This window comes from Sparus aurata, chromosome 3, assembly GCF_900880675.1.
Source record: "Sparus aurata chromosome 3, fSpaAur1.1, whole genome shotgun sequence".
In the NCBI taxonomy this organism is placed as follows: Eukaryota; Metazoa; Chordata; class Actinopteri; order Spariformes; family Sparidae; genus Sparus; species Sparus aurata.
This window is the reverse complement of record NC_044189.1, coordinates 123,642-138,634: the sequence shown is the minus strand read 5'-3', so window position 1 is coordinate 138,634 and position 14,993 is coordinate 123,642. Positions and strand designations below refer to the sequence as shown.

The following is a 14,993-nucleotide window of genomic DNA, read 5'->3' as shown; positions in this document are numbered from 1 at the left end:
AAGCTGTCACCGTTAAATCATAGCTAAGAATGTGTAGGCCCAGATACCTCACTCCAGTTCACCCAACTAGCATTCGCTGTAAAAAAAAAAAGAATACATTAATAACAATCTGGAGATGTAAACAGTTAGACAGTTGGACGCCCAGCCATCCGTTGAGTTGGGTGGGAGTATTTCTCTTTGAATTGAGTGACCATGTTCTTCGGGTTTCTGTATGGGTTTTTCACTGGGTGCTCCAGTTCACGTACAACCATTTGCTGTAAAAGAATACTAGTGGGTACCTCTGCCATACAATATCTTTCACAACTGTGAAAATCAAAATAAACAAAGTTTCCCACCTCTTTCTATATTTGTCTGTCATTGAGGGAGCTTCAGAGCCATAGTCTGCTCGGTGTCCCTATTCGTAGATTTCACCACCATTCAAAAGCAGTTCCATGTCAGAACTTCCACATCTCGCAAGATGAACTGGACACACTCAATTACATTTTTCTTTTTCCTATTAAAAAGCAGAAGAACAAGAGCAATGGGACAGTGCAAAAATGATTCAGAGATTCAATCTTTTCAGCATTTACAAAAACAGAGAGGAAAACATATTCTTTAAAGTTACTCTAAAAATGTAAAGTCTTAACGTATTTATTTTTTAAACATACTGTGAAGTAAACATGGTGCTGGTAGGTGTGGCTTGTCTACATGGACATACACAAAAATAGCTCCATAACTATCAGGTGAATTTACATGATCTTGGTCTCAGTGGATAGTTAAGATCTCAGAGAATGTGTCCCCATGTACATTTGTATCACCACCTATAACTTATTCTAGATCAGACAGTAGATAACACCATGATAACAATGATCCTTTGCACAGAGATGCCACTGAAATCATTCAGCAGCTCCTCGACTTCAACTGAACCAAAGTAGATAGAAATACCACAGAGCACATATATTCTACAAAGGTTTCAGTTTGGACAGAACCAGTCAAACCTGGATTCCTTAAAGTACCCAGTGTGTGTGAGATATTTATTTTATCCACTTGAAAGGGAATCAGGCTCCACAATACAATCTGTAACAGTCTGTCAGATGTAATGTGGGTGCTAACTACAAACAAAAGTCATCATGTCAGAACAATGTTGTGTGTTGAAAACTTGCATGTTAAAGTAAACGTGTATACAACGCTGTGATCCGACACTCTCACTGAAGTTACATCATGCAGAAACAAGTGACAGAGACACCATTCATCTGTTACAAGACACTGTACCATCAAACTGATTCTGAAGCTGTTCTTTTAAGGTGAAAAAGTTCAGTTCAAACAACTTCAGTGTTCATGCTAAGCTAAGCTAACTTTGTCTGGGAGCTAACTCTGCTCAGAGTGAACACTGATATCAATCTCCTCATTCAAATCCTGAGAATTCTGAATGTTCAGGTAATATAATTAATGCAACTACAGTCACAAAGGAGCATGTGGACGTAGAAAAAGAGCCAAACTTTTTAACTTTGAGGATTTTATTGAATAAACAAACATCAGCACAGAAAGAAAGAACAATACATTTGACTTTGACATTCATTCATGTTCATCCCTGTAAAGGATTTTGGTATATTTAGATAAACATCCTCCACTCTGCTCACCCAGGAGGTACAGTCACCCTGAGGTCATGCTTGGGGTCAAAGGCTTCTGTGTGTGCAGAGGTTCCTTTTCCTCTTCCTACACCAGATCTCGTTGGTAGTGGAACAAACGGTTGTATTAAGCAGCTGGTCAGATAAGGTGCTGCCTCCCAAACAGGCCACATTCTGCTCCTCCAACATCCAACCTTCAATACATCTCAGAAGAGAGACGCACTGGCTCAAACTCCATATTCTCCCAACAATAACAACGTGACTCAGGTAAGCACATTTCCACAGAGTATTCTGTTGCAGGTTAAATAATCACAGACAGGAAGTTTGTCTCTGCAGAACTGGCACAGAACAACATTGTTACCACATGTACTGTCGAACCTGTTCTCCTCCATTGAGCTTCATTAAATACTTCAGCGTAAGCAATCACGTCTCCTGAATCTCCTTCCTCACCTGGTTAATCAGATGAACAGAAGCTCATCAACAATCAATACACAGTAAAATGTGCCAACAGTTGGTTTCACAGTATTCATGTTAAATGATGTTTGGACCATCATTGAACTGCAGTGGGTATCAGACTGGTCCACTACAAATCTACTGAGCCCTCTGACAGGAGACACTATTCTCTAACCCTGACCTCAACGTCTTTAAGCTGCCTTTAAAAAAGCCAAACAAACAACAAACGGCAGAAACTCTGCAGTATAATTTATCTCCAAGTTAAGGTTTTTAAGGTTTTTAAGGTGCAACGAGTAAGATTTGTTGTTGGAAACATTTTTAAAAACACAAGTAAATACAATTAACAACAGGATGTAAAGAAATGACAGATTTGACATTTCTTAACATTCATTAGTTTTTTCTGTTGCTAGTCACAAAATACTTCATTTCAAAGTTTAAACTCTGTTTAAGCAGAGGGAGTTTTGCAGAGTCAAACTGACAACCTACTTCTAAGATTAAAAAACAGGTGCAGTGATTTTTCCTGTACTTTTGGAAGCGTGTTTCTTTTTCTTTTTGCTAACAAACAAAGTGGAGAAAAAAAACATTAAAAGTGCATTTTTTTAACACCATAACATTCAGAACAGGTCAGACACCGGAAACATAAAAGTCCGGCCTTATATCTACACTGGAACTGCTCAGTTGAAACAACATTGCCTGGCCAAACTGGTTCAACTGGTTTCATTGGCAACTTCACATGAATGCGCGCTGATCAGTTCAACCACAATCACTGTCTGTCTGGTTTAACTAGTCTTACCATAGTAAGCAGCCCTGGTGTTATGGGCTGCTATCATACCTGGTGGTATGAGGAACCTTTCATGATAATCCATGAAAGGTTCCTCATACCACCAGGGTCCAAGTTAAATGTGCAATGTGTAAGAATTGTTGTTAGAAACATTTTTTTAAAAGACACCTAAATAAAATTTCCAATGGGATGTAAAGAAATCAAAGATTTGACATCATGATCTCTTTGTTCAGTTAGCTCACTAACCAGAAAGCCCAAGTTAGCAGCAGTTATCAGTTTCTCTGGTCATATGCTGTCCCCTGATTGTTATGGCAGATGGTCAGTTCTTCACACAGCACCTTGAAGTTTTCAATAATGGCCTCGGGTGTCGCTCATACAACTACCTCATGTCTTAAGCAATGTGTAGACAAACATGGAGTCTGTCTGATCATTTCATATGAGTTGAGTGAAACGGTTGGATTGTCATCTCTTTTTAGCTTAAATTTTAGTCAGTAGTCATTAACAACTCCTTAGGGGGCGGCTGTAGTTCAGTGGGTAGAGCTGGTGGACCAGTGATCGGAAGGTCGCTGGTTCGAGTCCCTGGCTCCCCTGGGCTGGGACTGAGCTACATGCCAAAGTATCCTAGAGCAAGATTCTGAACCCCAGATAGTAGAGGACTTGGCCCCAGTAAGCCCCGGAACCCCTCAGGGGGATAAAGAGCAGCAACATCCCGCAACCCTCGCGGAAAAGAAAACAAACAAACAACTCCTTAGAAACAAACTATTTGTTACACACAGAATGAGTCAGTACTTCCATTTAGTCTACACAGACAACTGACAGTACACCAACAAATAAGGTATTAGGGTAAGGGGTTAGTAAGTCCCCGAACCAAACTATCTTACTTTACTGTCTCTTCACATGGTGAGGTGTAGTGCTTTGCTAACTCTCTCTTATCTAATGATAATTAGAGCTGCATCATCTGGCATCACCTCAGCTGTACATCATTAGAGGAAGAAAACAACAATCAATTGAACAACCAATCAGAGCCCTGGAGCATAGAGCAGTCACACCTTTTCACCTAGTCCTTTTTTATATGTAACTTTGCTGTTATTACAAGAAGCTATTGCTAAATAAAGTGTCACCAGGAGAGTCACTGAGTGTGTTTGTCATTCAGGTCTCTGGATTCAGCTGCTCAGAGAGCTCTGTGCTGTTGTCAGGAGCTGCAGGTCAGAAACAAACATCCTGTATTGAACTTTTATAAACAATAAATACAGGAAACAGTGTTGAAAAGGTTCATCTGAACAATAATGTGAAACATGTTTTAATCTAAAACATAAAGTGTGAACCAAAGTAGGTTTTACTTACAAGATGGAGGGCTGATGGCTGAAATCAGAACAAGACAAATAATTTCAGTCACAGTTGTTAATGCCAGATTATCTTTAGTCACTTTATTCCTCTCTTCTACTCACTCAGACTGAGTATCTGTTTATACTCAGTCTGTTCAGTGCTGACTGTATTTACTTTCTCTGATGTTAATTTTAATTTTGCAACCTGAATTAAAGAAATCAACTCAAAGACTGAAATCAAAGTAGTGAAATCTTTCCTTTTTCTCTCTCACCTTTCTTCTTTTTGTAAACGATGAATCCAGCAGCACCGACGAGAATGAGAACAAGAGCAACCACTGCAGCAGTGACGAGGACGGTCATGTTACTGGGCTTCACTGTTGAACACAATAAATTAAGACTGGTGCAGATGAAGCAGGTTAGAAAAAATAAAAACAATAAGTTTATTATTATTGGGTTTTCCTCAGATGAATTCCCATGCACTCCCCTTCAGCACCCTCTGATCTCACTCTTACCTTCGTTGGTTCTGATCCGATCTTTCTCCAGTCTGGTGATGATTTCCTCGTTCACACCAGAGAGCTGAAACACACAGTCGTACCTCGTCCAGTCTTCAGGTGTGACTGATGAAAGGTTCAGGTCAACACTCATCTGGAAGGTTCCATCGTGGTTGGGGAGGATCTCTCCGTGGTCCACCTCCTCATGAAGCTCCTCTCCATCTTTCCTCCAGACGAGTGAGGCTCTGTGAGGGTAGAAACCTGTAGAGAGGCAGCTGACTGGAGAGGAGGGAGTCTTCTGGAGGAGAGACACTGAGGGAAGCTCTGGAGAGATTCAGTGAAATTATTTCTAGTTTGAAACACTGAGACAACAAACTTACTTAACTCATGCTAATTGAACTCTGGCAATCACAGTCTGAGCATCGATGGAAAGACATTTCAGAACAGCCAAAATGTCAGTGTCTACTTAGTCCCCCCAGGAATCTGCAGAGAAAAAGTTTAAATTCTGCGGAGAGCAATTCTTGCTTGAAAGTTAAAATTCCGCAAACATTAAAAAAAACCTACTTTTTTCATGTAATAAAGAATTAAATATTCTCTTATGAAATTAATTGCAATACCAGAACTAGGGCTTCACAATATATCGTTTGAGCATCGCCATTGCGATGTACGTGTGTGCAATAGTCACATCGCAGAGCCTGTGATGTAGGACGCAAATGAACTCATCTAATTTCAAGGGTACCTGACACACACTGTGCATGCAAACTGTGCATGCAGACACAGCATCCACCAATAACATTAGTTCTTAATCAATGTGCCGAAGCAGACCAGCCCCTGCTCATGGAGTGAGTTGCTGGTAACAACATTGAAAAATGAGCAACGAACAAGAGAAAATCGTGAAAACGAAGACTTGGTGCCAAAAAGAAAAGCAAGGTCACTTATCTGGAATTATTTTGGCTACAAGAAGGATGATATTGACCAAACACGTGTTCTGTGCCACAACGAGAAGTAACACAACTCATTTGTTTGACCATTTACGTCAGTACCACACAGCAGAGTCCTGCACAGGTCTTATTTTGAAAACTCGTCCATACACACTATACTTAAAACTGCATCCGACCCGTTTTCCTACAGTAACACAAATTACATTTCGCACCCGAGCCGATACGCCATAAATTGTTACTGACGCCCGACCCGCGCCCGAAGGAAAATTAGACGGACGTAACTTGTATAAATGAAAGTAAGCCAGCGTGGGGAACAGAAGTTCTGGGAGGGCGCAAGCACGCATGAATGAGCTCATATGAAATATAAATGCTTATCATTTTGAAATGCAGTATAACACTAAGTGCTATTCAGGTCATCTGATGAAAATTCTTTATATTTTCATATCTGAATATATATGACAGGGTTAAAAAAAATCGCAATGTCACTTTTTTCCAATATCGTGCAGCCCTAACCAGAACACTATTACTGGTTTTAAAATAATCAACATGTTGGGCAGATTTATTTACAATATAAATAGAGCAAAATTTTTCGCCAAACTATGGGTGAAGGTTTAGGAACAGAAAGTGCCTACTGCCTACTGCAGATAGTAAATGTAAACATTCAGTTAACAGCAATGAAATGCTGAAATAAAATGTGCAATCAAGTCCAAATTATAAACAGTTTTTTTCTTTTGTAAATGTTTCTCGCGTCCACCAGATGCAGTGGGTAGTGTACTTCTACTGTGAGTCTAGAGCCCAGTATATCTGACAGCGACATCTAGTGGCCGGGATGAAAACAACATGCAAAATGTGATATTCCGGGAAGGTCTTTGAATCTGCGGATGGCTGAGAAATCTGAGGTAATTTCCACAATCACGGAATCGCGGATTCCTGGGGGACTATCTACTGATTGGTTAGGACGACACTAAATCTTACAGCTACAGAAAATAAACAGAGACAACAATGTAATGTCAGACTGACTGGAGTGAAAACACAACAGCAGTTCAGTCTGAGCAGACTGTATGAACATGACTGTGTCCATTAAACTACATCAGGTCATGTGATTCTACCTGTTCTCATCTGAAAGCTCCTCCCATAGGCCAAATAGTTCTTCAGCCACTCAGGGAAAATCACTGTGAGGTAATTCTGATTGTACTTGATTCTAGCTTTGTCAGCATCCCATCTCAGTTTGGTGAGGACAGCCTGTTGTTTTGGAGCGATCCATGTCTCTGTCTTCAGGTCGATTGACAGGAAGTCTTCTCCATCATAACCATACTGATTAAAACCAATAACCTCTCCGGTCTCATCATCCCACTCACAGCCACTCAACCTCTGTAAAATGTGAACACCTGAGACAGAGACAGAGAAAGAAACACCTCACCTCATCACTTTAAGGTTTAACATGCCAACAATGAACAGTGATGCAGCGTCGCTGGTATGAGTCCAAACTATTACAGCAGGGACTAACACAAAAACAGTTTTCTCTAGTTTGAACTGTAATAGTTACATTCTTTGTGTTAAAAAATGTCAAGTCGAGCGTCAGCTCTGTGAGGCTTTGACTGGTGAAGAGATTCACCTACCTGTGTGCAGGAAGGAGTTTAGTAAGAGGAGGACATACACTACTCACAATAAGTTAGGGATAATGTTATTTACATGAGTGCTTCTCCTATTTGGTCTGCATTTTAATGAAATAAGTAAAAGTTCCCTTTGATATTGCTAATAATGAATGAGAAGAAACACCATTTTCATTAGTTTAATATTTATTACCCCAAAAATTTAGACAATAACAAGGATAGCCCCAAATAACAAAAAATGACAATGTCAGTAGCGGGTGTTTCCACCATTTGCCACAATGACAGTTTGACAGCGACGTCTCATGCTCCTCACTAGCCTCATGTTGTTCTGAGGGAATGCGTTCCACTCCTCCACAAGTGCTACACGCAGTTCTGCCAGGTCACGTGGGGGTGGGGTACGATCATCCAGTCTCTGCTTCAGCTGGTCCCAGACGTGCTCTATGGGGTTCAGGTCAGGGGACATTGCTGGCCATACCATATGAGGCACTCCGACTTCCAGAAGTCGAGCTGTGACAATTCTGGCACGATGTGGTGGAGCATTATCATCCATGAACAGAAAGTTGGGGGTGTGCTGGCGGAATTGGGGGATGATGATGGGTTCTATGATGTCTCTGAGGAAAGAACGTGCAGTGACTGAGCTATCTACAATATCCAAATCTGTTTTGTGCTTACTGGTGGTGCCTGCCCAGACTGTTGCACCTCCTCCACCAAAGGGAACCCTGGGAACCATGTTGACCTCGGCATATCACTCACCTCGCCTTCTCCAGCAACGCTGACGATCATCATTTCTGTGCAAGGTGACCCGACACTCAGCAGTGAACGGGACGGTAGACCACTGCTGCATTGTCTAGGTCACATGGTCTTGTGCCCACTGCAAACGTTCACGGCGGTGTCTTGGTGTCAGTGGAGTCACCTGCAACGGTCGTCTGGCATTCAACCCAAAGCGGTGGAGTTGGTTTCGAATGGTTTGTCTGGAAAGCCTAGTACCCCTCACATCTCGTAACTGGGCCTGCAGCTGTGTGGTAGTTGCATAACGATGTCTGAGTGCATAGGTCCTTAGGCACTGGTCATCGTTGCGGTCTGTCACTCGTGGGGCTCCACTATTGGGTCTGTCACAAACTCTGCCAGTAGTTCTGTGTCTTGATGCAAGTCTGCTGATGACACTTTGAGACACACCAAGTTCACAAGCAACATCTGACTGCCTGCCACCGACCCGAAGGCGCGCTATGGCCAGGTGGTGCTGCTCCTCCGTTAAGTGACGTTGTGTGTTCATGGCTGTTTGAATGATGAACTTGGAATGACTTACTGACAATACCAGCTTTTTATACCCACAGAATGTTGAAATTGATGCCACATTTAAAAGGGTTGTCTTTTAGTTTTTTGGTATTGGCCCCAATATGTAAGGCACACTGTACACAGTGAGACCATTACGTGGAAAACACAAAATGAGGTGTGTCTATCACCCCAATACAATTGCCTCCCTATCCCAAAACTCTCTGAAGTGAAAAAAACACCGTATGAAATCCACCGATTCTCTCACAATATCCCTTACTTATTGTGAGTAGTGTATATGCTGGGTGTGTCCTGTATGTGTCTCTGTGTAAGACCAAGCTGCCACATGCTAGTTTGTTTGAACTTATTCTGCCAATTTGTTCCTGATACAGTGTTGTTGTTGTGTCATTTAAGTTATATGTACATGCATCCAGATGACATATTGTTTATATCCTTTAAGTGATGTTTAAATGCAACCAGTATGTATAATGTGTATCTGCCTTCACACCAGACTGTGATGTATTATTTGGAGTTGTTTGATTCCTACTTCCTCTCCTGTGAGAAGTTTAACCCTGTAAATATGGTTCATGGAGTGTATTTAGATTCACAATCATTGTGTATTGTTATTCTGTATTTACTTATTGTCTTGAATAATAGAATCACAGTGAAGGATTACAGAAGACTCATCCTTCATGGATGTATTAATAATGTAAGCTACCTTTGTTCTCAATCACTTTCTGTGTTACTGAGTTTTGGCATGTATGTAAATATATTGATCTATATTTGCTGTTGTACAGAAATCATCCATCCTGTCATCCATCCATCTGATTGAGCATTCCCAACTCAATAAATGATTTAAAGATTTTTGGATCCTCGTGTTTAAATGTGCATATCAGTCAGATGTTCTGTGGTCCAGTCGTCCCCTGAAGCAGTATCAGTCAATAAAGTATTCAGTCTTTTTCACTGTGCATGATGGAAACTTTGTTTCAGCCCAGGGAGGTTGATCATATCAATCCAAATATTTCTGATACAAGTCTTACTAAAACATTTTTTTATAATTATGAAGAACAGCTCATGAAGTAAAAGGTGAAATAACATAGTACATACTGTACCTCCACTTTGGTTGAAGCGCCGTTTCAAACGATTGACTTCGGCTTTGAAATAAGGTGGCTCTTCATCAAAACATGTTATTTTGTAATACTCCAAGTGGTGAGGATCATTGTCGTATACTTTTTTCACCCAGTCATGTTTCGGTTCGATCATCTTGTTGCTGCCGTCACAGTAAAGCACCAGATCATCATCAACCACTACAACTGCAACGTACTCCGGTAAGTCTGGGAGTCCAGAAGATACAGTGGTGATATACTTCAGGGAGTGTTTCACTGCAGGACAGAAGAGGTTCATACATTCAGTAAATATAGAGTAAGATGTATACAAAATAATTTCCCATTATATTGAAATATAAAATACAATAACCCTAACTTTGTATGGCTCTCATAAAGGGGGCGTGACTGTAAAACTGAACTTTTCATCTCTCATTCTGAGATGATGTAACGGGCAATCACAGTCAGGAAACATTCAGTAGCCCTGGAGGTCCATCCATCACCAGTAAGCGCTACCTAGGCTGTCAGACAACTCTTTAACAATTACTCGTTGGGTCTCTTCATAAAGTGCAGGAATTACTGTGATTATTGTGTTTGCGGGAGGGGATTTTATATTGTGGCTCGAGTATTTAAATCATATAAGGAAATCCTGCACCCTCCACCATGGCAAAAGGCTGCATATCTTTGGCTATGAAATACCCCACTGCTTTCGTTATGCATGCTGCCCTGTCTGACTCACTGTAAGGCTGTTTAAAAGCTGCAGGGAGTAGGAGTTGTCCTGTCGACTCTCTCCCTTTTCCTCCTTGCGCTGCCAGTTGTCTCACTGGGATAATGTCTTCACAGATGAGCTGACATGTTAGTTGTGTTACTGTTAGCATAAACAACACTTGTTGCACACTGTCACACTTTTGTCGACAACTTTCTTACCACCGTCATCGTAGGACACTCTAAATGCAAAGTCGTTCCCATACAGCAGAACTATACAGGGCTGCTGGCGCATCTTCTAGCTCCAATGGCAAGCCGTTTTAACATGTAATAGCTAGACTGGATTTGTATTACAAATATCTGGAATTCAATTCTTCCTAGTCAAAAAGAACATTTCAGCTATCCACATTAACATTCTTCCTAGGACAAATTATGTCACTTTCGACATTCATGTATTGGGCTTTCAATTTCAGATATCACAATGACATTCTGGATATCTGGAATAGAATTCTTACTAGGAAAAACTGCCATTTCAGAGATCTTCAATCCAATTGTTACTAGTCATAATTGTCATTTCAGATATCCAAAATGAAAAACTGTTCCAGATATCCAGAATGTAATTTTGAATATCCAAAATACATTGTGGCTTGTAAAAATGCCATTACAGATATCCACAATTCGTATTATGACTAGTAGAAATGCAATAGTGGACATCTGTATATATATTGTGAAGATCCATAATGACATTTTTACTAGTCCCAATGTATTTTTGGATATTCAAAATTACAGTTTTTCATTTTGGATATCTGAAATGAAAATGATGACTAGTAACAATTGGATTGAAGATATCTGAAATGGGAGTTTTTCCAAGTAAGAATTCTATTGCAGATATCCAGAATGTCATTGTGGATATCTGAAATGTTCTTTCTGACTAGGAAGAATTGAATTACAGATATCTGCAATACATATCCAGTCTAGCTATTTATTTATTTATTTATTTATGTTGTTTATTTCGGGCATGTCAATTCATAAACATCACATTTCATCATTGTTCAAATAATACAATACACATGGCCGAAAGGGAAAAAAGCGGGAGAAGCCAAAGCTTATCAAGTCCCGCCCCCATTACCCACAGGATAAAATCTTCATCCTGATCTTTTCTTGTCTTTTGCATTTTACATTTTCTTTTCTTCTTTTTTTTTTTACCTAACCCAAACTAGCATATCCATCGAGTGTGCACTTAACAGGCTTAACAGGCTATTGTAAGGCTCATGGCTCATGACAGGCTGTAACATGGACATGTACATTATGAACATAAACACGAAAATGCTGGATTACGTTTCCGTCTCCGCCAGTGAGGGAGTAAATGCACGCTCGACGGATCAGCTAGTTTAGCCTAGCTACCGGAAGACGCCGATGTCAACAAACAGGTAAGTAGCTGCTTGCACAAAAACATTGTTTTAACTACTTTTTTATTCATTTTGAGTCATACACGCTACAGTGCTGTGTGCTAAGGTGTCTGCTGATGTTGCATAACTTTTGGTGTGAGATGTGGAGCATGTTAAGACGCTTAAAACACAGTCTAAAGTTCTGACCCCATGCTGTTAGCGTTCAATGCTACGTCTCCGTTCACGGAGCTCTGTAATGGCTGGACCAAATTTGTTCGCGTCTTCGGTACTGGCAAGTCAAGGGTAGCTTGAGCAATGAAGCTGCATGTTTAAATCGACCGAAGTTCTCCTTTAAGGTGATATCACCCAGCACTACCATCTTTGAGAGACACACAGAGGTCACAAACCAGTGTCCATCACCAACACTTGTTGGTGAAGTGAAGTGAGTTTACTGTTAGAAGACACACACTTAATCTGAAAGTTATAAAATGAACTGTGGTTTGTCTTTTCATACTGTATGTTTGCTATTGTGCAACGACTTTCAATAAAGTCACTCAATGACTGTTGTTTTTCAGTCCTCTACTGTTCATGACAGTTGTTCTGATCCTGTCACAGGGCAATAAAGCTAATCATCTTCTATAACTGCCTCATCATAAAGAAGCTTTTCTTCTCCCTGCTCTACATAAAAAACAAAGAACAACTCTGTGGAACAACAATGTCAGGCCACATCTACGTGAACTGTGTTGCTTCTGCCTGCCCCATCTGTTTACATGGAGTCTGTCACATATATGGTGACATAATCTGTTTTTAACCCGCTGAAAGAGCGAGGAAGCCGGAGAGTGAACAAGAGGAAGCGACAGAGACAAAGTGAAAGTAAAAAAAGGAGAGTGTCTTTCTGTCTTTGACATATTCTATACAGATATTAAAAACTGTAGTAAAATGTTGGTATGATGTCTGAAGTCCTCTGTCTTCTATGTTTCACCCCACACTTACAACATACAGCCTCCAGTAACACAGCACAGTAATACAGGCTTCAGGACTACAGTATGTTCCTGACATAGACTTTGATCTGTGCTTGTTCCAAAGTTAAACACAAATCAAAGTTATTTATGAACTATAGAGGAACATCCTAATTCATTTTCATATCATCTGAACCCTGAACTGGACAGACTGGTTGATCTGAAATATAAAGACAGGCAGCCTCCATCTTCAGGTCACTAGTTTACTGGTGAACTGTTCTATGATTCATAAATTGCTTTCAGGAAGTCATTCAAGGAAAGTTATCTTACCTGAAAATGTAAAGTGGCTCGAGACAAGCAAGAGAATGAAGATCTTCATTTTTTGATGAGAAGTAAGTTTCATCCACGTAACAGCTGAGTTGAGTCAGCTGAGTTGAGTCAGCTGAGTCTTCATGGTGTGAATAAATGGAGGAGGTGTTTTCTGTTTGGATAACACGCCTCCTTCCTTCCATCACTGTGTCTTTAGCTCCCTCCAGTGGGAATGACAGGTTTAGACAGGAGTAAAAGTTCTTCAACAGGTTTTCCTGTGGTCTTTGGTCTTTTATAAACTAAAAATAAACTGAAGTTCTTGTATTCAAATAATTTAGTTTCAGATAGAGGTGTATAGATATAGATAGAGGTGTTAAACATTATTTGATGGAGATCTGCCTCACTCCACAGTGAACAGTCCCATGTTTTACTTTATGCTGACAGAGTTTCATAACATCAAACAGCCGAACGGTGAAACAGAGAAGCATCAATGACGGTTTGGACTGGCCCGGCTTTGTCTTTGACAGGTACAGGATCAAAACACAATGTATATCTGTTTCAGTGGCTGAGGAGGACTTTAACACTGGACCAGTGTCAAACTGTAAAAGCTGTTTTCACTTTAAAGTCCAGACAAACTTTACACACACACACACACATATATATATATATATATATATATACATATATATATATATATACATATATATATACATATATATATATATATATATACACATATATATATATATATATATATATATATATATATATATATATATATATATATATATATATATATATATATATATATATATATATATATATATATATATATACATACATATATACACATTATGATTTTCATGAATACCTCTTTTATGTATCAGACTGCATGGGAGCAAATTGGTGAGAGCTACTAAAATGTATCATTGTTTTGCTTTATAATAATTTACACAAGTTGAAAATGACTCTGGCTAAATTACTAAAATATGCATACTGTTATTGAGCATTAATTTTCCCATGCAGTTTACTTTAACAGTAACTATAGATATTATTCAATATAAACATCATCAGCATGAAAAACACCTTCAAACAAGGATTTAGCAATAATAAACTGTTTTAATAAACCTTGCGGATCATATCTTTCTCCTTTGTTTTGAATCGCCTCATAACAGAAATACACACACGTTAGAAACCTTCACAATAGTAATACTCCGGGTTTTTGTACTGTTTCAGTTGGTACCACTGATGGTGCGCATGCCTGAGCTCATGTAGAAATAACCATTGAACCGCAGGTCAGGTTACTCACCCGAACCACGGAAAAGTAACCCAGCAGTTTCCTCCAAAACCTCTTTCCAGAGGCAGCGACTTCATCAGAGACCCGTTCTTAGGCTGGTTCTGTCCTGAGGCTCGGTCCATCACCGACTCCTCCGTCCTGCAGCAGCCCTGTCGACGTCCAACGTTGTCTCCTGATTAGCAGTTAGCGATGCTAACCGTTAGCAACAGTCCCATCATTGTCTTCAGTTAGCGCCAGTAACGAGCCCTCACTTCTAAAACACGCTCAGTTACACTTTTAACAAAATAAGCAAACACTCGCACTGGGGCGCCGAAAAGGGGGGAAAAGGGGAAGGATTCTAGGGGCCCATCACTGACAGGGGCCCAGAAAGGCCCCTAATAAAATTGTAATACTGACAAGAATAATATGACACTAATTTGTTATTTTATAATCATAAATATACATCATTTAATGCACTGATAATAAGTTTATTTTGGAAACATTTCACAACATTTCACAACTGCTGCGCGGTACCGTGTGTCAGTCAGTCAGTAAGGAGACCGAGAGAAGGCAAAGTGCCTCAGAAGTCGGGTAGCCAAAAAAGGAAAGACAATAAGATAAGGCAGGGGAGAGAAGTAAAGGGGCATCGGTATGTCACCCAGTTTTTCCAGAAACAAGGTGGGTTTGGTTCATGTGGTGGAAAGTTCTGGAACACATTAGTCTGTTGTTTGTCTTAACGTTAACCTTGTGGTTTTTAAGCTAGCTCACTT

At 40.0% G+C, this 14,993-nt stretch overlaps 1 protein-coding gene across 1 annotated transcript; it reads right to left on the bottom strand.

The window, feature by feature from the left end:
* Window positions 1-3,619: 3,619 nt before the first annotated feature.
* On the bottom strand, window positions 3,620-13,106 carry LOC115578589 (major histocompatibility complex class I-related gene protein-like). The gene is made up of 7 exons (XM_030411633.1): window positions 12,969-13,106; window positions 9,596-9,865; window positions 6,708-6,986; window positions 4,679-4,981; window positions 4,439-4,540; window positions 4,186-4,203; window positions 3,620-4,040 (listed from the first exon to the last, which is right to left on the bottom strand). The coding sequence occupies exons 1-7, from the start codon at window positions 13,039-13,041 to the stop codon at window positions 3,991-3,993; spliced, it is 1,095 nt and encodes a 364-aa protein (XP_030267493.1). The 5' UTR covers window positions 13,042-13,106; the 3' UTR covers window positions 3,620-3,990.
* Window positions 13,107-14,993: the final 1,887 nt, after the last annotated feature.